A 20,533-nucleotide genomic window follows, 5' to 3' on the forward strand; every position below is an offset into this window, starting at 1 on the left:
ATCTTGGTTCTTTCCACAGTCGCCAAACTGTGGAAAGAACCAAGATGCCCTTCAACGGACAAATGGATCAGGAAGACGTGGTCCATATACACTATGGAGTATGATGCCTCCATCAGAAAGGACGAATACCCAACTTTTGTAGCAACATGGACGGGACTGGAGGAGATGATGCTGAGTGAAATAAGTCAAGCAGAGAGAGTCAGTTATCACATGGTTTCACTTACTGTGGGGCATAAGGAATAACACAGAAGACATGGGGAGATGGAGAGGAGAAGTGAGTTGGGGGAAATGGGAGGGGGAGACGAACCATGAGAGACTGTGGACTCTGAAAAACAATCTGAGGGTTTTGGAGGGGAGAGGAGTGGGGGTTGGGTGAGCCTGGTGGTGGGGACTAAGGAGGGCACGGACTGCACGGAGCACTGGGGGTGCTGCAGAAACAATGAATCTTGAATCACTGCATCAAAAAGTAATGATGCATTTTATGGTGACTAACATAACACAATAATTAAATAGGTAAATATATGACTTACAGACCAGAAAAAGTGCTTTCATATTATCTTACATCAGTGCTCTTATAATATCATACTGGACACAAGGTGAAGTTGATGATTACAGTACTGACACAGTAAGTTCTATAACATGATGACAAGCACATCTGTGACTTCCGGTCACACGTCTGTGACTTCCGGTCACCCACTCCAACAAGTTGCACCTACTTGTCTGCACACGGAGCAGCTTTCTGCCACGGCTAAACCAAAGTTTCCCTATATTTCTTCCTGAACTTCCCATGTCACTGGTGGCCCCGTCCCTTCCAACCAGAACCCATCAGCTCACACACCTGTCCTATCTCTTCTGTAGCACCGAGTTTGGATTCCTCATACCTCTCGGCCACAGTCCCAGCCAGGGACATCACTGGGGATGGGTGCACGTTCCCACCCTAAACAGCGTGATATCTGAATGGATGTGTCTTAGGACAAGTACACCAAGTGGCCTCTGTGTGCACAGTGACCGCAAGCTGACGGCCCAGCCTTCGAGACAAGCGTGGGCCGTGGGGACTCGGCTGCCCTTCCCAGCAGGATGTGAGATGCTGCCACGGTCTCTGGGGCCTGAGCCCACGCTCCCTGTGAGCTGCCAGGGTTCCTGCTCATTTTCGGAGTCCTCTCTTAGCCACACGCCTTGTGAGAATAATTTCATCAGTACGAGTGCAATCTTCTTCCAAAAGACTCACAAGTCTTATTTTGATGACTGAGCAACAGCACTGGTGAAAAACACAACTTCCTGAACCATATCTAGCAGTATTCTGAGAGAACCAAACTTTGATTTTGAGAGAATAATACTTCTCATAATTAAATGTATCTAACAAAAATCTAGCCAAGCAATCCATCTCCTGCCTTTCCACGAGTCATGCTGAGTCCCTGGCATAAGGTCAGCACCCTCCTCTGTACTATCCGGCCATTTGGGACAAGGCCCTTAAATTAAGTTCCCAGATGCGACACAGACCCACCAGAGCAGACTCTGCAGGGCTTTCGTGATCCCTGCCCTAATGAGCTCATGATGCTGGGGTCACGGCACCCAGCCCTAGGCTGTGTGAGCACCTCTGGGTTTCCTCCCTGGACCTGCAGGTCCAGCACCGTCCCCAGTATGACCCAGCACTAGGGCCACCGTGGAGGGCGGGGACTGACCACACACCCAGGAGAAAAAGCTTAAAGGTTAATAAAGGGCTGACCAGCACAAGCACGATTCCAGTCGAGGGCAGTCACCCAGCTTTCAAGCCACGGAGAAATGCAGGAAGGTGAGGCAGGGAGTGGAGGAAGCAGCCACTGCGGTCGCGGGGTTAGGGCTGTCAGGCTCCACTGCACCCATGCCACCAACCCAGCCATGTGGTGTCCCCCGTCACATGCCCGGGGTGGTGTTTCTTTCTTCTCCTCTTGTGAGGAGCGAGGATGATTACAGGTGCCCACCAGGAACGCAGCACGCCGCACGAGTCCAGCATCCTGCCCGACTGGACACGGAGGAGGCACCCTCGCCCAGAGACACAGACCCGCCCTCCCCGCTGACCGGGGCTCCCCGGCCTGCAGACTCGAACCCCTGCCTTCCGACCATGCTCGGGCATGTCTGCGCCTACACATGCACTTGAAAACCTAACACGTTAATAGGTTAACAGTTGAATGTTGATGTGATTAGAACTCAGAGGAGTCTTATTTGACAAATACAAATATCAAATTGTGGTTTTGATGCACCATTTAATCGATTTGATAGAACAGAAGCCGAGTCGGGTACTTCGGTCGGTGGGTACCAGCAAGTTTGTAAACAGAAGGACACGCACTTGAGAGGAAGCAGGAGTCTGAGTTTTGCTTTAGTTTTGGAAATGTTAGTGAAGGGATAATGTGTGTCTTAAAATCAAACAAATACACTAAAAAACAGAAACTTTTAAACACCTCGAGGACACTGTTGAAGAAGCATTCACAGATCTGAGAGCTGTGATCAGACAAAATGCAAAACTTTTGAACAACGAGGGTTTTTGTTACGAACTTGCATGTGCAAACACAATGAGCGCGGGGGCTGTAGCACCATTCCGGAAACTCAACAGCAATTGTATAAAGTGAATTGCGGTGTCGCACGTTAACGTTTGAAAATGCTCATTCGTGTTCCGTGTGCCCACCCAGTTCCCCGAGAGGAAGAGCCAGAAAACCAGCTTGGGCCCGACCTCCCCTCCCCCCACGTCGGGAATCAGCGCTCAGGGGACAGCCTGCTCCCCTCCCCCCACGTCAGGAATCAGCACTCAGGGGACAGCCTGCTCCCCTCGCCTCCCGTGCTTCCGCGAACTGTGCGGGAAACGGTCAGCCGTTCAGAGCCGTTCTCATCCCGTTATGCAGACATTTTGACGCCAATACTGCATTTCCAGGCCCACTGACCTCACCCCTGCCTGCGGTCCCCGCACCCCGCCCTCTGCCACAGGCCCCACTGACCTCCCGCCCCGGCTACAGTCTGCGCCCCTTCCCTCCCGGACCCTCGCTCACCTGCCCGGTGCCAGGGCAGTGAGAGGATTCAAGCATCAATCCAAGCGCTCCGACAGCGAACGACCACACGTGTGACCAATCAGAAAAGCGGGCCCCCGTGGTCGTCACAGCACGGCCTTGTGTCCTGACACGTGCAGAGAACACTTGAACCTGAACGACCCCACCACACGGCTACGTCATGGCTGACGCCAGGCCGAGCCACGTGAGGACTTCCGTGGCACAGACAGGGGCTCTGTGGTCAGTGACGCGGCCAGCCTGTTGCATCCGTGCCTCTGACATCCAGTGTCACTGAAAGCCAGGTGTGCCCGAGTGTCTACGGTGCCTCTGACAGAAGCAGTGGGCAGAGTGGGGGATGGGGGGGCAGGGGGCAAGGGAGGGGGAAGGGCGGCCCCACTTCTTTCACGCGGGGACCCGTGCACACGCCGCCAGATGACCCACTCACACGGTAACGCTATCCTCTGAACCGACGTCCCCCAATATTTGCCGCACCCCAGCGCGAACAGTCAGGCTTTGCTGCAGGACGGCACAGTCCCGTTGACCGACCCGCGGCCTACGCTGCCCTCTTCCTGAACCTTCTCCTAACTCCACGAATGTCTTTAAATTCTGTGGTCCTGCTCTTCCTCCCGAATTCTCTACACCCTTCCCTCAGCTGCTCTGGGGCCGCCAACGACCGTGTTCACACTAGTGCCCGTGGACACGCCCATGTCCTCTGCAGCCACGAGCAAGTGCGCCCAATGACGACGCACGTGTCGGTGTCCCTGCACGTGATGATGGGCACGTCACCCTACACGTGACGGGATTTCACCCAAACAAAGGCCAGCAGATACAGAAAACGCGAGGAAAGCCTCATGCGGCGTGGACGAGCAGACGTACCTGAGGGACTGACGGGCTGAAGGCCACGCCAGTGACGGTGTCCGTGTGTCCAGCCAGTCTGTGAGAAAACGTGCTCGAGCCCACGTCATACATGTACACCTGCAAGACAAACACACGGGATTCCACGCTGAAAGCGCCAACGGTCCGGGAAGGCGCACGGCGGCAGCACCCCCACGGCTGGGTGACATCGCCATCACAGGTCCCGGACAGACCAGTGACCCCACAATGCGTGCCTTCCCCTCCTCGCCTGGTCAGGTCCCCGCTGCATTCATGGACCCGCAGCCCCTCAAGCCTCCACAGTCCAACCTGGCCTGCGATCCCAAAGTGGGGTTCTGCTGTCCTTTCCCGTAAACTTGACAAGACCTTCTACTCTTTGCTTCTGGCTAATTAGTCTGGAATTTGAGCAATTCAAATACTTTGAACATTTTGTATGGATGCTGATAAAACTAAAAGTAAAAATGTACCCTCCTCTCTAGTTGTATTACTACGTGAAAAGATACATATGTGTGTAAATACACACACAGATGCCTTCAGACACTCCAATTTACGGACAGAAGGCTGGGACTGGGTGCCATTCTGAACTGACGTAAGAGATGAGAGATCCACTCCAATTTTTTTTTTTTAGGATTTTATTTATTTATTGACAGACAGAGATCACAAGTGGGCAGAGAGGCAGGCAGAGAGAGAGGGGGAAGCAGGTTCTCCAATGAGCAGAGAGCCCGCTACAGGGCGTGATCTCAGGACCCTGAGATCATGACCTGAGCCGAGGGCAGAGGCTTAACCCACTGAGCCACCCAGGCGCCCCCCCACTCGAATTTTTAAGTAACAAATAGTGCAAACAAGTATTTTGTGGAGTCTACTGGCAATAAAGAGAAATGCCACATTGTAGCAGAAGCAAGACCTCTAGGGGCACCTCAGTGACTATTCCTTCATATTCACGCTGGGGAAGCAGCACATGCAGAGAATAAATGACCAGTACATACACTGAAGGCTTTCTGGACCCCGGACTCTCCCCACATCCGCCGTTCGGAGACCCACAAGGGCAACAGCTCTCCCACACCCATCGCATGTGACCATCAACAAGGACCGCCCAGGCTCCTGCACACGGACACACGGACACACACACCGATGCCCTGGTGCCATCCTCCCACCTCCAAAGACACAGCCGTCACCCACCCTGCTCTGCACACGAGGACACCAGGCCACACAGCTGCTCGAGTCGTAGTCCCAGCCCCTCACGGGAGCACCGTGGCGGCCTCACCGGAACCCTGCTCTGCTCGGCGTGTTTCCATCACTGCCATCAGTGCACACGTGTGGGCGCCAAAGCCTTGATGCCGTACTAGCCAGTGGTGCGGCCAGTGCAAGCGCCCGCTGGCCGTTTCCAGGGAGCTGAAACCCACACCAGGCCTCGCTCCTCCGCGGCAGCCCACGGGAACGCAGCGTCCACACACACCTGCACAGAACTCCTCAAACAAGCGAACCGACCACAACTTCATGTCCTCTATGTAAACCGTGTGCCAGTACAAAACGGGACTCTTGGAGGCATCCACTGGTCACACACACCTGAATCTCTCCGGATCCCAACCCGTAGAGAGTCACAAGGAGCAAACATCTCAGCACGGGGGTGTCTCCACGGGGAAAACCACCCTGGAAGGGGCGCCGTGCTCTGAGAAGCCAATGCCTCAGAAGCCCGTTCTGCACGCTCCAGAGTTAGGTGACCGCCAGTGCGCAACATCAAGGTGACCTGTGACCTGGGCCATGAACTTATGACAGAGATGAGAGACGAGCAGGAACGGTGAGGAAGCCAAGGGGTAGGGAAGCGCAAGGGCCTGAAGCCGGGTTTCAGGAAACGAGACACAGCGGGAAAGAGGCCGGGAGGGGAGGGAATCGGGCTGGCAGGGCTAAAGCTTCAGGAACCAGCTTCGTGGTTCGCCAGCGTGGGCACAACTCCAGTTACAGCAGCCAGCCAAGTACAAGCCGGTGGCGGCTCTGGTTCACACGGCCGGAGATGGAGATGGAGAACAGCAGGCACAGAGAGGGTCCGGACAGAGCGGCGCCCACGCACCTGGGGGCCGGCCGGAGAGGACAGGCAGACGGGGGCCGCCTATCCCTCCCTCCCCAGGAAGGCCAGGGCCGGGAGGCCGACAGGGGTGGGCGGGCGCTGAGAGCACGGGCTCTGGAGGGCCATGTGCTTTTTTCTCAGAGCAGCGTCCGCAAAGTCCTTCCTGAGGTTCCTTACGTGTTTACCGAATTTTGAGTGGGAATCAGCACGGCCCTGCTGTGGCCCTGGATCTCACAAAGCAGATAAAATGATGCTGTGATATCATGACAGGTGTCTAGATAAGGGTCATTTAAGAGACAGCCCTTTGTTTTCCATATGAAAACGCTTTTAAATGAAACATCTTTTTGCCTGGAAGGTTCCTGAATCCACTTAATCTTTCTGGTTGTGGCCAGGTTTCAACACAAAAGCAGCCGTGGGCAGCTGTAAATGTCAGAAGTATCCTTAATTAGACACATACTTGCCACCAGCTGCGCTTTCAAACAGTGGCCACAGTCTCCTGGCAATGCACAAGACGCACCTGTTTGATGCTGAGGACACAGGAATAACAGCTCAGCCCACTACAGTCCCTGTGCAGAACACAAGGTTTTAATTAGCTTCATTAAGTCCGGTGGGCCTGGCAGGATCCATCGGAGAAGCCTCTACCTTGGCTCAGGTCATGATCTCAGGCTCCTGGGATCTGGCTCTCTGCTCAGCGGGAAACCTGCTTCTCCCTCTGCCTCTGCCCCTCCTTCTGCTTGTGTTCTCTTTCTGTCAAATAAAATCTTTTAAAAAAAACAAAACTCATGAAGCTAGTCCTCCCCACCCAAGGGAAACCAGCCCCAGCTAAAATGTACTGTGAAATGAATAAAACTTGCAATAACCCTTAGGAAGTCAGTCACTCTGCAACTAAAGTCACAAGCAGAAGGGCCGTGTGTTTCAGCCCGAGTGCTGCTCTGACCAGTTCAGTGCGAGCATTTTGCCGTTCTGTTGAACCGTGTCCTCCAAGATGAAGCTGCTTTCACTTTCCACTTTCTCGTCTCACGTTACTCTTACCATGTCCTTCGCCGCGCACTGCCTGGATTTTCTGCACAGAATAAGGGAAAGGCACTGCAAACGCAAGTTAATGCGCATTCCAGAAGCTTCCCAACAGCGGTGATGCTGTCCGCAGGGGAAGATGCTCATTCACTTTGGTTTTTTGTGTTTTTTTAAGTGTTTCCAGAAGCAATGTTTCCCAGAACTGTGCGTGCTGCTTCAGATCACTGCCTTTCTGGTTCCCACACACACACGAATTACAGTTTTCTCAGAAGGCCCAGGGGTCCCAGCTTCAGCCCCCAGCCTTATTTAATCCCACGAGGACAGAACTGCTGCCCACTTCAGCAGAGGCCAAGACTCCGTCAGGAAGCCCTGGATTTTGGCACACGGAGCCACCAGCACGTGAACAATGGACGTTACTGGTGGGACTCTGGGCTCACCCTCAGGTTTGGAGAGACCTCACCGTGGTCTGGCAGAGCCACGCAGGGGGTCCCTGGCATGGTGTGGACCGCCAGCTGCCCACCCAGCGGAGTCCTGCATGAGTTGTCATCCGCGTTCTAACTCTGCCAGCGTCCTTGGACCTAAGACCACTTACATAACCAGTCATCTCGAGGGACCTGTTTTTCATTCTTCAAGAATGTGATCACACGTCGGGGCAGAGGACCTGGCAACAACGCCGCTTGGATCCTTGTGCCATTGGCAACACCCTGACAGAGCCACCACAGTCTGACTGCATCTGTCTAGAAGGTGAGATTCAAGCCAGTGTCCCGGAACGCAGCTCCAGAGCCCACCTCAACCCACAGCAGCCATCACTGCACACCGCTGCAGAGGAAATCCCACGGGTCTGGGCTTGGGACACAGAGCCCGCCTCCGTCGAACCTGAGGGTCCTCCTCCGGCACAGCAGGGCTCGCACAATGGAAAAACCCAGGTCTCGTGTCTGCTTCTGTTTCCAAAGTCTGTGCTTGGCTTTATTATGAAAAATGTCAGATATATACAAAAGTATGGGGAATTACATAACCCGCCCATACATGCATACCCCAAAGCCAACATTGTCGAGATCCCGCTCCGCTCGTCCACCTGCCAAACGTTTGTTCTTTACTTTTGTCCTTTTAATTTTTGTGACTGAGGATTGTGAAGCGTTTTTAGCAAATTGCTACGATGATATGCCCCGTACTTTGTGAGGATTTCTAGAAACACAGACATTGGGCGCATGTTTGAGCTGCTGTTTTGTACCCAGATGAAACAGAGGAAGTCTGGAGAGTCCAGTCAGAGCACACTGCCGGCGTCCACAAGTGTCCCTGCATGCAGGCCTCCAGCAGGGTCCGCATGGGGCTGCTACGTCTCTCCAGCACGGCTGTTTGGAGCAATCCTTTCCCCCATGCCAGAGACTCGCTGAAGACAAGGGGTCAGTGTCCTGAAGAATGTTCCACTCAGGACTTGTCTGCTCCCCTCTGTATAATGTCTTCCAATGGCTCCATCACCCTGTGTATGTGCCCTAAGCCAGAAATTATCTACAAAGACTCAATTCAGTTCCAGCTTCTACTGATTTTTCATAAGAATACTTTATGGTGATTATTAGCGAGATGTGTCCCAAAATATCTCTAGGAATGCCCATACCGTCTAACGTAGCGCACGCTGAATGATGCTAATGTCGGTAAGGAGGGCTGGGTGTGACGGATGGCACGACGTCCTTGGAGAACGTCCATCAGCCTGTTTGTTAACTGAGTGAGAACATTTCCCATGAGGTCTATTAACGTGCAAGTGCAGGTGTGGTGCTGCTGACTGTGGACCTGGGTTCGACAGCTCCAGACTCGTCCTGCATACCCGATATTCTGTGCCTTTGACCAACGTCTGTCTCCCCAAGGCCTGTCCTGGCTGCCAGCTACCAGTCCACTTCCCTGCGTTGTGAGTGCAACTGTTTCAGAATCTTCACAGAAATAGAGCCATGCAGTACCTGTCCTCTGGGCCGGGCGTATTTCACTTGGTAGAAAATCCCCCGGGTTCATCTACTTCATTGCGAATGGTAGGGCTCCCTTCTCTTAAAGTTGAACAGCATTCCACTACGCGTATTTGCCAAATTTTCTTATTCATCCATTAATAAACATTTGGGGCATTTGCACATCTTGGCTATTGTGAATAATTTTGCAGTAACACAGGAGAGCAAATGTCTCTTCAAGCTCTTGATTTCAATTCTTTTGGATGAACACCCAGGAGTGGGATTACTGGACCCTATGGTAATTCTATTTTTAATTTTTTAAGGAACCTCCACACTATTTTCCAGAGTGGCTGCACCAACTTACATCCCTACTAGCTGTGCAAAAGGATTCCAATTTCCCCACATGCTTGCCGACATTTATCTCCCGGATTTTCAAGGATGGCCATCCTAGCAGCTGTGAGGTGATGTGTCACTGCTTTTGGCTTGAATTTCCCTGATGAAGCATGATGAACCTGCAGGCCACTACTATGTCTTCTTTGGAGAGACGTCTCTTCGAGCTGTCTAGGGACCATTGACTTTATCTGATCATGTCATCTACTGAGGACACTCGCCAAAGTCAATTACTTTGAGATTGCCAGAGGGGAATATTCTAACTCTGCCACTCATCCCATTTGTCTGGAATGGTTTCCTAAGAAAATAACTTTTCTTCTTCAAAGAGGGTATCAGTGTCCAAACAGGAAAGGCAAGACAGTTGCTGAATTATTTCCCTTAAAAGAACATGATTCTGAGTGAGGGACCGCTGCCCCAGTCACCTCCAAATGGGAACTGGTCAGGCTTTGTTTGCTTTTTGTTTGCTTTTAGTTACTCCTTTTGGAGTGTTAAATGGTGCTGGGAAAACTGGGCAGCTCTATGTAGAAGAATGAAACTGGACCATTCTCTTACACCATACACAAAGATAAACTCAAAATGGATAAAAGACCTCAATGTGAGGCAGGAATCCATCAGAATCCTAGAGGAGAACATAGGCAGGAATCTCTTCGATATCAGCCACAGCAACTTCTTTCAAGATATGTCTCCAAAGGCAAAGGAAACAAAAGCAAAAATGAACTTTTGGGACTTCATCAAGATCAAGAGCTTCTGCACAGCAAAGGAAACAGTCAAGAAAACAAAGAGGCAACCCACGGAATGGGAGAAGATATTTGCAAATGACAGTACAGACAAAAGGTTGATATCCAGGATCTATAATGAACTCCTCAAACTCAACACTCACAAAACAGACAATCATATCACACAAGATATGGACAGACACTTCTCCAATGAAGACATACAAATGGCTATCCGACACATGAAAAAATGTTCATCATCACTAGTCCTCAGGGAGATTCAAATTAAAACCACACTGAGATACCACCTTACACCAGTCAGAATGGCCACAATCAACAAGACAGGAAACAACATGTGCTGGAGAGGATGTGGAGAAAGGGGAACCCTCTTCCACGGTTGGTGGGAATGCAAGTTGGTGCAGCCACTTTGGAGAACAGTGTGGAGATTCCTCAAGAAATTAAAAATAGAACTTCCCTATGACCCTGCAATTGCACTCCTGGGTATTGACCCCAAAGATACAGATGTCGTGAAAAGAAGGGCCATCTGTACCCCAATGTTCACAGCAGCAATGGCCACGGTCGCCAAACTGTGGAAAGAACCTAGATATGCAAGGTTTTAAAATCAGTTACTGTCAGGACTCCCTCGGTGCTCCGTGGCGCCTTCTCTGGACGACGGTCTGGTGCTGCTCCCGGCGGCCGCGACCTGACCCATCACTCCTCGATTTCTTCCTTTACTTTTGGCACGAGACGCCCCTGGCTCATCTTTTTGCCACTGACCTGAAAGCAGCTCATCTTTCAGGGAACTGTGGTGCCCGTCAGAGGGAATGGCAGGTGGGGGCTCTGCAAGCTCGTGCAGGAGGGCTGGAAGCAGTGGCCGGTGCTCGTGAGGACCCCGTTCTCATGTGTGCGCAGCCGTTCCACGCTGGCTGTTTTACAGATTGATGTGTTTTGAGAAAGAGCAAGGGAGAGAGAGGACACACACAAGCAGGAGGAGAGGGAGAGAGTCCACCCGCAGACTCCCTGCTGAGCACAGAGCCGGGGCTGGACCCCAGGACCCACAGGTCATGACCTGAGCCCAATCCAAGGGTCGGACACCTAATGGACTGAGCCACCCAGGCGCCCCGTGCACTGTTTTAATTAGAGACCTTCTAACAATGTTTTTGAAAGCTGGTGAAGCAAGATTCTCTGCTCCCAACATAATGCTTTTTTCCAGAGTGTCTTAACAATTGTTACTTCTTTGCTTTCTGAAATAATTTTACAATGTGACTATCTACAGGAAAACCTGTTCAGTTTTTGTTGCAAAAGTGTTAAGTTTACAATTTACCTACAGAGAACCAATTTCTTTGTGAGACAGAATTATCCTATGTAAGAAAAGTCAAGACACTGCATTTTTTCAAGTCTACATTTCTGGGGAAAAACTAAGTTTTCTTCATACACGTTTTGCAGAGTTCTTATTAGGTTTATGCCTGGACATTTTCTTCTTCTTTTTTTTTTTTTTTTAAAGATTTTATTTATTTATTTGACAGACAGAGATCACAGTAGACAGAGAAGCAGGCAGAGAGAGAGAGAAGCAGACTCCCTGCTGAGCATGGAGCCCGATGCGGGGCTCGATCCCAGGACCCTGAGATCATGACCTGAGCTGAAGGCAGAGGCTTAACCCACTGAGCCACCCAGGCGCCCCACATTTTATTCTTCTTAAGCGTCTTTTAAATGGATTCTCCTCGTTATCATATCTCTCACCGATCATTGTTTTCATAGGTAAAGACCATGAAATTCCAGACAGTAATTCAAATCCTCCCGTCAACACTTTCCTGACTGACTTCACTGTTAATAACGACCATGTAATCTTACCACCCATGAATAATGACAGTTTCAACTCTTCCTTTTCAGTTACAACTGTCTCTCGTATCTTGCTCCATGAAACAGTGGTGGGGCTCATGGGCATCCTTGCTTTGTTCCTGATCAGAGGATGCCTCGGCTGTTGTCCTGTAAGAGGCTGGCATGTGAACAAGTGTTTTATCATTTAAAACAAGCGTCCACACGTTTATCCCGTAAGGGATGTTTTGTATGAAATGAATGGGGACTTGTGCTGGAATGGCTTTTCTGCATATGTGAAAACGATGACACCATCTCATTACAGTGGCTGATGGCTTCCTCAATACTGAGCCGTCCTGGAATCTCATGAGCATTGATAAATTATTGTAAACGTGTGGTCAGATTCTGTTTATTCCTATCTCACTTAAGATTTTTGAATTTATAAGTAAAATGTAGATTTTCTCTGAAATTTTATCAAGTATTCCTATCGGTTATGTTCGTTTCAAAAAAATGATCTGGAAGCTTTCCTTATTTGTCTTCAAGAGTTTCGAATTTCTGATTTTACAAGTTTGGTAAAGTCCCCTGAGAAATCATCTGGGTCTAGTACTTTTTTGCAGAAACACTCTCGGAATTTTTTTTTTCTATTCTATAAAAACTAATCTGTTCATTTGTCTTTTGGGAAAATTCTGATGTATTTCCTGCAAGTCATCCACTAATTCTTATTTCTTATTGTGTTATGTTAACTCATCCATTTTTATATGCCTTTCATGTTTATTAGCATACACTGAAAAGCATTCTCCCAACTTTCAGAGGTTCCTCTGTTCCATTCTCCCCTCATCATTTGTTATTAATTATATATTAAGCTCTGTCTCAAAAATGTGGGTTAGCCGAAGTTGATTTCGTAATTTGTGTTTTTTAAAAGTCAGTATTGTCTCTTCTGTCTTTCATCTCAAGCAATGTCCTACTTAATTATTTTGCTTTACAGACAGAGTTACTTCACCTACTGTCCCTTCCCTAAAATCTCCTCCAAGCACTGCTCTATTATACTCCAGAGACACTGAAATATCATGCTGGGAGTATCATTGTTTTCAAAAGATACTACAATTTCATTTTGTTTTACATCTTTAAACCCAGCGCTCCCCGACAGAACTTTTGTTCGCACAGAGCAGGAACTCTTGTTTTATGTCTCATCACCGATTTACGGGCTGACTGCATCATGGAGAGAGTGCTATTTTTGCTCATGTTGTAATTTGCTGTGTTTTCTGTGGATTCATATATGGTTCATGTTCCCGTGTCTGATGTGCCTTCCTTGTTGGTGTGCAACCACAGCTCTGCACGTCTATAAGATGATAAATGACTGATCACGCCATCCATAACCTCACCATGCTGGTGCAGCTGGTCCGCTGAGCACAGAGACGGATCTGTTAAAGTCCCATCATTGGTGTCTGGCTACTTACCGCTTCGGTGCTTGTATATCGGCTTTACGAATTTGCTCTTCTGTTTATCTTCATTGATGAATAGATATTATGTTTTCCTTGTGAGTTTTAGCCTTTGGCAGTATAAAGGGTCTTTTCCTGGGCACCCGGGTGGCTCAGTCGGTTGTGTGTGTCTGCCTTTGGCCCAGGTCATCACCGCAGGGTCCTGGGATTGGGCCGCACACCGGCCTCCCTGTCAGCAGGAAGCCTGCTTCTCTCTCCCGCTGTGTTTGCTGCTCCCACCACTTGTGCTATCTCTGTTAATTTTTTCTTTAAAGTGTCTTTTCCTTCTTAAAAATAATTGCATTGGAAATTTGGGGTCTTTTGTGGTTCCATACAAATTTTAGGATTATTCTAGTTCTGTGAAAAATGTTGTTGGTATTCTGGTAGGAACTGCGCTGAATCTGCAGATGGCTCTGGAAGGGATCACACTAAGTGAAGTCAGTCAGGCAGAGAAAGACAATCACGAGGTTTCACTCACTCGCGGAACATAAGGAACAGCGTGGGGCCCACAGAGGCAGGGAGAGAAGCCTGAATGGGAAGAAATCAGAGAGAGATAGACTAACCATGAGAGACTCTTGACTCCAGAAAACACACTGAGGATTACAGAAGGGAGGGCGGAGGGACGGGGTAGTCAGGCGATGGGCGTGAAGGAGGGAACTCGACGTGTGCAGTGAGGTGTGTGACGAGTGAACACGGGGTGTTACGCACAACCGGTGAATCACTGAACAGTACATCAAAAGTAATGATGTACTACATGCTGGCTAATTGAAATTATTAAAAAGAAAAATCAAAGCAATTTTGAAAAAGAAAAACAACACTGGAGGTATCACAACCCCAGATCCTAAGATCTACTACAAGGGTGGAACGAACACAACAGGACAGTATGGGCACAAACACAGACTCCCAGATCAGTGGAACTGACCAGAGAGCCCAGGAATAAACCCATGATTATACGGTCAATTAATCTCCAACGAAGCAGGATAGAATGTCCAATGGAAAGACGACAGTCTCTTCCATAAATGATGCTGGGAACACAGGACAGCCACATGCAGAAAACTGAAACTGGACCATTCTCTTATACCTCACCCCAAGATAGACTCAAAATGGATGAAAGACCTCAATGTGAGACCTGAAACCATTAAACTCCTAGAAGAAAACATAGGCAGTTATCTCTTTGACATCAATCATAGAAAACCTTCCTGATATGTCTCCGGATGGAAGGGAAACAAAGCCCAAATGAAACTAGTGGGGGAAAATCAAGATCAAAATTTCTGCACAGCAAAGGAAACCATCAACAGAAGTAAAAGACAACTTACGGAATGGGAGATGTCTGCGAACGGCGTCTCCAATGAAGGGCTGGTGTCCACAGTCTCTAAAGAACCCATACAAGTCAACACCCAAAAGCCAAACAGTCCGATTAAAAAGTTGGCAGAAGACATGAACAGACATTTCTGCAAAGAAGACATCCAGATGGCCAACAGACACATGAAAAGATGCTCAGCATCACTCTTCACCAGGGAAATGGAATCAAAACCACAGTGAGATCCCACCTCACACTGACAGAACGGCTCGAATCAACAACGCAAGACACAACAGGTGCTGGTGAGGACGGGGAGAAAGGGGAGCCTCGTGTACTGTTCGTGGGAATGCGAGCTGGTGCAAAGTGTGGAGGTTCCTCAAAAAGTTAAAGGTAGAACTACTCTATGGATCAGTAATTGCACCACCCAAAGAATATAAAAACACCCATTTGAAGGGAGACATGCAGCCCTATGTTCATAGCAGCATTATCTCCCAGAGCCAAACTGCGGAAGGAACCAAGATGCCCACCAGCAGACGAACGTCAGGAGGGGATGGGGGCGGACAGTTCGTCGGGGCCCCCAGGAGGAACCAACCCTCCAACACCTTGACTTCAGATTGGCAGGCTCCACAGGAGCTGTGCCCCACAGGAGGAAGCAGCAGAAAACCAATCTGCCATCAGGTAAGAACCTGAGGCAGGAGTCTGGCGCTCAGAGATGTGGGCGTTCCTGCTGGCACCTTCAGCGCCCGGGGACTGGGTCCCTGACGGTGAGATCAGCACTGACAGAAAACTTCGAAGTGTGGACAGATCCAAGTGTCAGAAAGTGAGGGCTGGAGATTCTGCTGGAGGAGTGCACTGCCAGCCACACAGTCACAGTGTCGGAACTGGCGTTCGACTCTCGGACAATCACACACGTTCTCCGAACCGCGACAAACCGGCGCAGAAGGACCCGATGGTGAAGGGTATGAGAAGCCACAGGCGGGGGCAGAGAGAAAAACGGGTCCTCCGGCAGACAACGATGAAAGCAGGAAGCACCTGCCTGCCGCCTGCGGCCACAAGCTCTCCAGGAGGCGTCCAGGAGCGGCCCCCGGGGTCACGCAACCTCGTGGCCGAGCCCAGGGACGGGTGTCCTTCTGACCAGCCGGTGCTGGCAGAGTGGAACGTGGCCCAGGACAGCAGAACAGCCCCGCCCGTGACCCCGTCCAGTAAAGAGGCCCCATGCTCTGTCTGAGCAGCTGCACCCCGAGACCGAGCGGCGGGAGGGAGGACCGAGCTGCCCGTGTGGCTCTAGGGTCTCGGGGCCGCTCACTGAGCGGCTCGGTGAGCACAGCTGAACCGGGGTGGCGTCGCTTTTGCTCAGGGAAACAGAGTCAAGCGAGCTGGAGCCCGCGTGTGTCTGCTCGTCTCACCCCTACACGCAGCCACACAACCACCTCGGCAGGGGAGGGGCCGTGAGCAGCCTGAGAGCCGCCGAGGACGGGGTCCGCCGGGCCGCCGGCGAACAAGTACGATGACCAGCAGCGGCCGCGGCACCACAGTGACCACCCCGTCAGACAGCGAACTGGACCACTGCTTGCGGAGGCGGGGCGCCCGGCTCTCCCCTCCAGCACCACCCGTGACCAGATCTGCAGTGCGGGCTGATCGGGGACACCCCCACATGGCGGCTCCTCGCGACGACACTGCACATCTGCGAACAGATCGGCCCCAAGGGAACCCGTGGCAGAGCTACCGCAGCGTGAGGGAGCCGGCCCGGGGCTGAGACGTCACCAGGGCCTGTGCATCAGGCCCAAAGTGGCCAACCGGGAGACGCAGGACACCCTCATGATAGGCAGTGACCGCCAGGACGCACGGGAGACTGTGGCCCGGACCCTGCCAGGTCCTCGCCGTCCCAGGGCCGATTCTGCAAGTCCCTTTCCCTGCGTCCTTCCCCTTCCCAAGCCCTACAAACCAATAAAAGCGCCTCTCTGGAAAGTCAGAAAAACGAACAATAAAATCAGTACATTGTTCCCGAAGATATCCAAAAGAAACACTCCCGGTGAAAACCTCGGATCTGGTCTTTACTCATTACTGCTGCTACCTGGTGATCCGCAGGAGAGCAGCGTGCAGCGACTCCTTCCACGCGGTACACAACTTGTGCCATGACGGATAAATGGATAAAGAAATAAATTAACGTGTGACTGGGGGTTAAAAAATCAAGCCTCACCAAAATTAACACAGGAGGGCCGGTCACAGCTCTCACGTCACACTTAAAGGTGTTTGTGCTTATAAACTGTCTCCACAAGAATGAGCCTAGGGGGTCAGGACTGAAGACGAAGCGACGCGCCGTGGTGGCACTTACGTGTCTGTCGTCCGCACCAGAAGCCACGTAGCGTCCGCATGGGCTGAAGGCAATCCCACAGGGGTATCCGTGGTTTGGATGTCCCTCAAAACAGCGCTCGCATCTATAGGAAAAGGAGAAACACCAGGAGAAAAACATGATTCTTTAATTTTAACACAAAGGGGCCAAGGACGCTGACGTGCAGGCAGACAGGCTGTCTGCCCGACAACGGCGAACCAGTGCTGAGGCTTGCACTCACGAGTCATCAAAGGCCAGCAGGCCGTCCTGGACATGCAAAATAGAAAACAACCATTTCCAAACCGCAGATTACTTGGATCAGTGATCGAAGACTTGGGCAGGCGCAGTGCTCTCTCAAGCAGGTCAGGTGCTCTGGCCAACCACCCACAAAGTGTTACAGACGGGGGCGGGGGGCAGATCCAGGAAAGCCTGCGTCAGCGTGGGCCAGCACGGGGCTGGGCTCCGGGGGCTCCAGGATGCCACACGAGCCCCCGCCAGAGCCGGCCCCTGGGATCACGCCCCCACACGTCACAGGGCCTTTTATCCCCACCTTGCCATTACAGAGGAGAGCGGGGACACTGTCCACGCCGCTCCTGCGACCCAGCCGTGTGCAGGCGCACACACGAGCATTGCTGACACTCGGCTACATGCGCTGTTCAGTGGTCACTCCCCGTAACAGAACAGGAACGGCCTGATACGTGCACTGGCATCACTGTCGCTTAGAAGCATCTCATGGCCTGCCCCCTCCATGCATCTCTGACCCTCAGGGCACAGGGCACACGCACAGACAGGAAAGCCCAGCACCTCTCCCGTTAGCATTCCAAATTGCTATGACCTGTTCTGTGTATAAGTCAGGCTTCTCTTAGATGCGTCAGCGGGAACGGGTTCACCACAATCACGCCGTATTTGGAAAAAGATGTCAAACTGAGTTCACAGGCACTGAGCCCTTGTGCCCCAGTGTACCCCCACCTGTGGCCTGCAGGCTGGAACGGGCCTCACCTCAGGGTTCTCACGTCCCATAGCTTCATGCCGTCCCCAGCAGCTGTGGTGGCAAACAGGTTATACAGCAGCGGCTGCAGGGTCGTGGATGACGATCCCTAGGGTCGAAGGGGAGGAAACGAGACGTGCTCTTTAGAGGCTGAATTCATAAACCATGCAATGATGACGAACAACAGTGAATGTCAAGTAAGAAACAGACGCAAAGATTTTTCTTATTTATATCAATTTCAGAACTGGTCTCCAAAAATATCCTTTTGAAGAATTCTGGGGTTTTTTAGCCTTTTTAAATTTTTTCAGTGTTCCAAGATCCATTGTTTATGCGCCACACCCAGTGCTCCATGCAATCCGTGCCCTCCATAATACCCACCACCTGGTACCCCGACCTCCCACCCCCCGCCCCTTCAAACCCCTCAGGTTGTTTTTCAGAGTCCACAGTCTCTCATGGTTCACCTCCCCTTCCAATTTCCCCCAACTCCCTTCTCCTCTCTAACACCCCTTGTCCTCTGTGTTATTCCTTATGCCCCACAGTAAGTGAAACCATATGATAATTGACTCTCTCTGCTTGACTTATTTCACTCAGCATCATCTCCTCCAGTCCCGCCATGTTGCTACAAAAGTTGGGTATTCGTCCTTTCTGATGGAGGCATCATACTCCATAGTGTATATGGACCACATCTTCCTGATCCATTCGTCCGTTGAAGGGCATCTTGGTTCTTTCCACAGTTTGGTGACTGTGGCCATTGCTGATATGAACATTGGGGTGCAGATGGCCCTTCTTTTCATGACATCTGTATCTCTGGGGTAAATACCCAGTAGTGCAATTGCAGGGTCTTAGGGAAGATCTAGTTTTAATTTCTTAAGGAATCTCCACACTGTTTCCCAAAGTGGCTGCACCAACTTGCATTCCCACCAACAGTTTCTCCACATCCTCTCTAACACATGTTTACTGTCTTGTTATTGCCATTCTGACTGGTGTAAGGTGGTATCTCTATGTGGTTTTAATTTGAATCTCCCTGATGGCCAGTGATGATGAACATTTTTTCATGTGTCTGTTAGCCATTTGTATGTCTTCTTTGGAGAAGTGTCTGTTCATGTCTTCTGCCCATTTTCTGACATGATTATCTGTTTTTTGCGTTTGAGTTCGAGAAGTTCTTTACAGATCTTGGATATCCAAGATGAACATTGTTATGAACCCTAGTTATTTAAGGTTTGCGTCCAAACATGGTTCTGTACCTGGAGTGTAGTTCAGCTCTTTCCAGGAGGTATTTTGTCACTTCGGCTTTCCTTCTGAGTGCAGCGTGAGGGGAGGTGATGATCGATTGGATCAGAGGCGGGTCCTTGAAGTGACCCCAGCCAGAGACACATGGGGGCTTTGGGTGTGATGACCAGTACATTAATAACTGATCTCAGACTTCAAATGCCCCATTCAGAGCATCTTTCAGATAATTTATTGAAGACGGATTATGATCTATACTTTAAAAATAGTTTTTGGTGTATTAATATTGTAGTGTTTTGATCTTTCATCATACTTTTATAACTCTCAGTGGTATTTCATATGTGAAAAACATACACCAACAGTTCGTAAGGTTAAAGTGTATCATTAATAATTATTCAAAAGGGGAACCCTCTTACACTGTTGGTGGGAATGCAAGTTGGTGCAGCCACTTTGGAGAACAGTGAATTACACCCAAACAATGAGTCTTCGGACACTGCATCAAAAACTAATGACGTACTGTATGGTGACCAACATAACACAAGAAAAAAATGTCCATCTTCCTTCCATGCCAAGAATATCCATATTATTAAGAAAAATGTAATAAAGTGATGCATGGGTGCCTCAGTGGGTGGGTGCCTCAGTGCATGGGTGCCTCAGTGGCTTCGGCTCAGGTCATGACCCCAGGGTCTTGGGATCGAGCCCCACATCGGGCTCTCTGCTCAGCGGGGAGCCTGCTTCCCCCTCTCTCTCTGCCTGCCTCTCTGCCTACTTGTGGTCTCTCTCTGTCAAATAAATAAATAAAATCTTTTTTAAAAAGAGAGAAAAACGTAATAAAGTACATCTGAAAGCATTTATCCTCGCAGTGTGCATGGACGTCAAGGTCATTCCTCAGTTACAAATAGGAAATGAAGGTTTACATAAACCCAACAACAGACTAACAGAGTCTTAATTCTGTGCCAACAGCATTCTAAACACTGAACATTTCATCCTCTTAACAAACTTATGAGGCGTAAACTGTTTTATACCCATTTCAGGTGAGAAACATGACAGAGGAATCCACTCGTGGCCACCCAGCTACGCCTCTCAAGAGAGCTTAACAGTCCACTAACAATGACAAGGTCAAGACACCTTGTAATTCTAACATCCAGACAGTTCCCCAGCCGGCCAGCACACATCCAGAGCTCACGCACGGACACTGGGCATGGCGCAAGGCCCTGAGTGGGAACAAGTCCCAGACCTAGCTCAACAGGAAGGCAGAGTTAGGATACCTTACAGCATAGCCGGTTTCCTGAAGCTAACCAGTAAAAAACCACAAGCATTCACAGGGATAAAAAGAGAATCTGTGGAGAGCCATGCAGCAGAAGCTGGGAGTCACGTACTAGGCGAG

General features: G+C 50.4%; 1 protein-coding gene across 11 annotated transcripts in view; it reads right to left on the reverse strand.

Annotated features, from left to right (window-relative positions):
• Positions 1-20,533, reverse strand: part of WDR27 (WD repeat domain 27) — a 144,395-nt gene that overhangs the window by 57,518 nt on the left and 66,344 nt on the right. For all 11 annotated transcript variants that reach the window (XM_059401452.1, XM_059401453.1, XM_059401455.1 and 8 more), the window contains 3 exons: positions 17,931-18,028; positions 16,935-17,037; positions 3,894-3,992 (listed from right to left, as the gene is read on the reverse strand). In XM_059401452.1, coding sequence (XP_059257435.1) covers positions 3,894-3,992; positions 16,935-17,037; positions 17,931-18,028 — 300 coding nt within the window. The remainder of the gene's footprint in view (positions 1-3,893; positions 3,993-16,934; positions 17,038-17,930; positions 18,029-20,533) is intronic.

Source organism: Mustela nigripes, chromosome 5, assembly GCF_022355385.1.
Source record: "Mustela nigripes isolate SB6536 chromosome 5, MUSNIG.SB6536, whole genome shotgun sequence".
Classification (NCBI taxonomy): Eukaryota; Metazoa; Chordata; class Mammalia; order Carnivora; family Mustelidae; genus Mustela; species Mustela nigripes.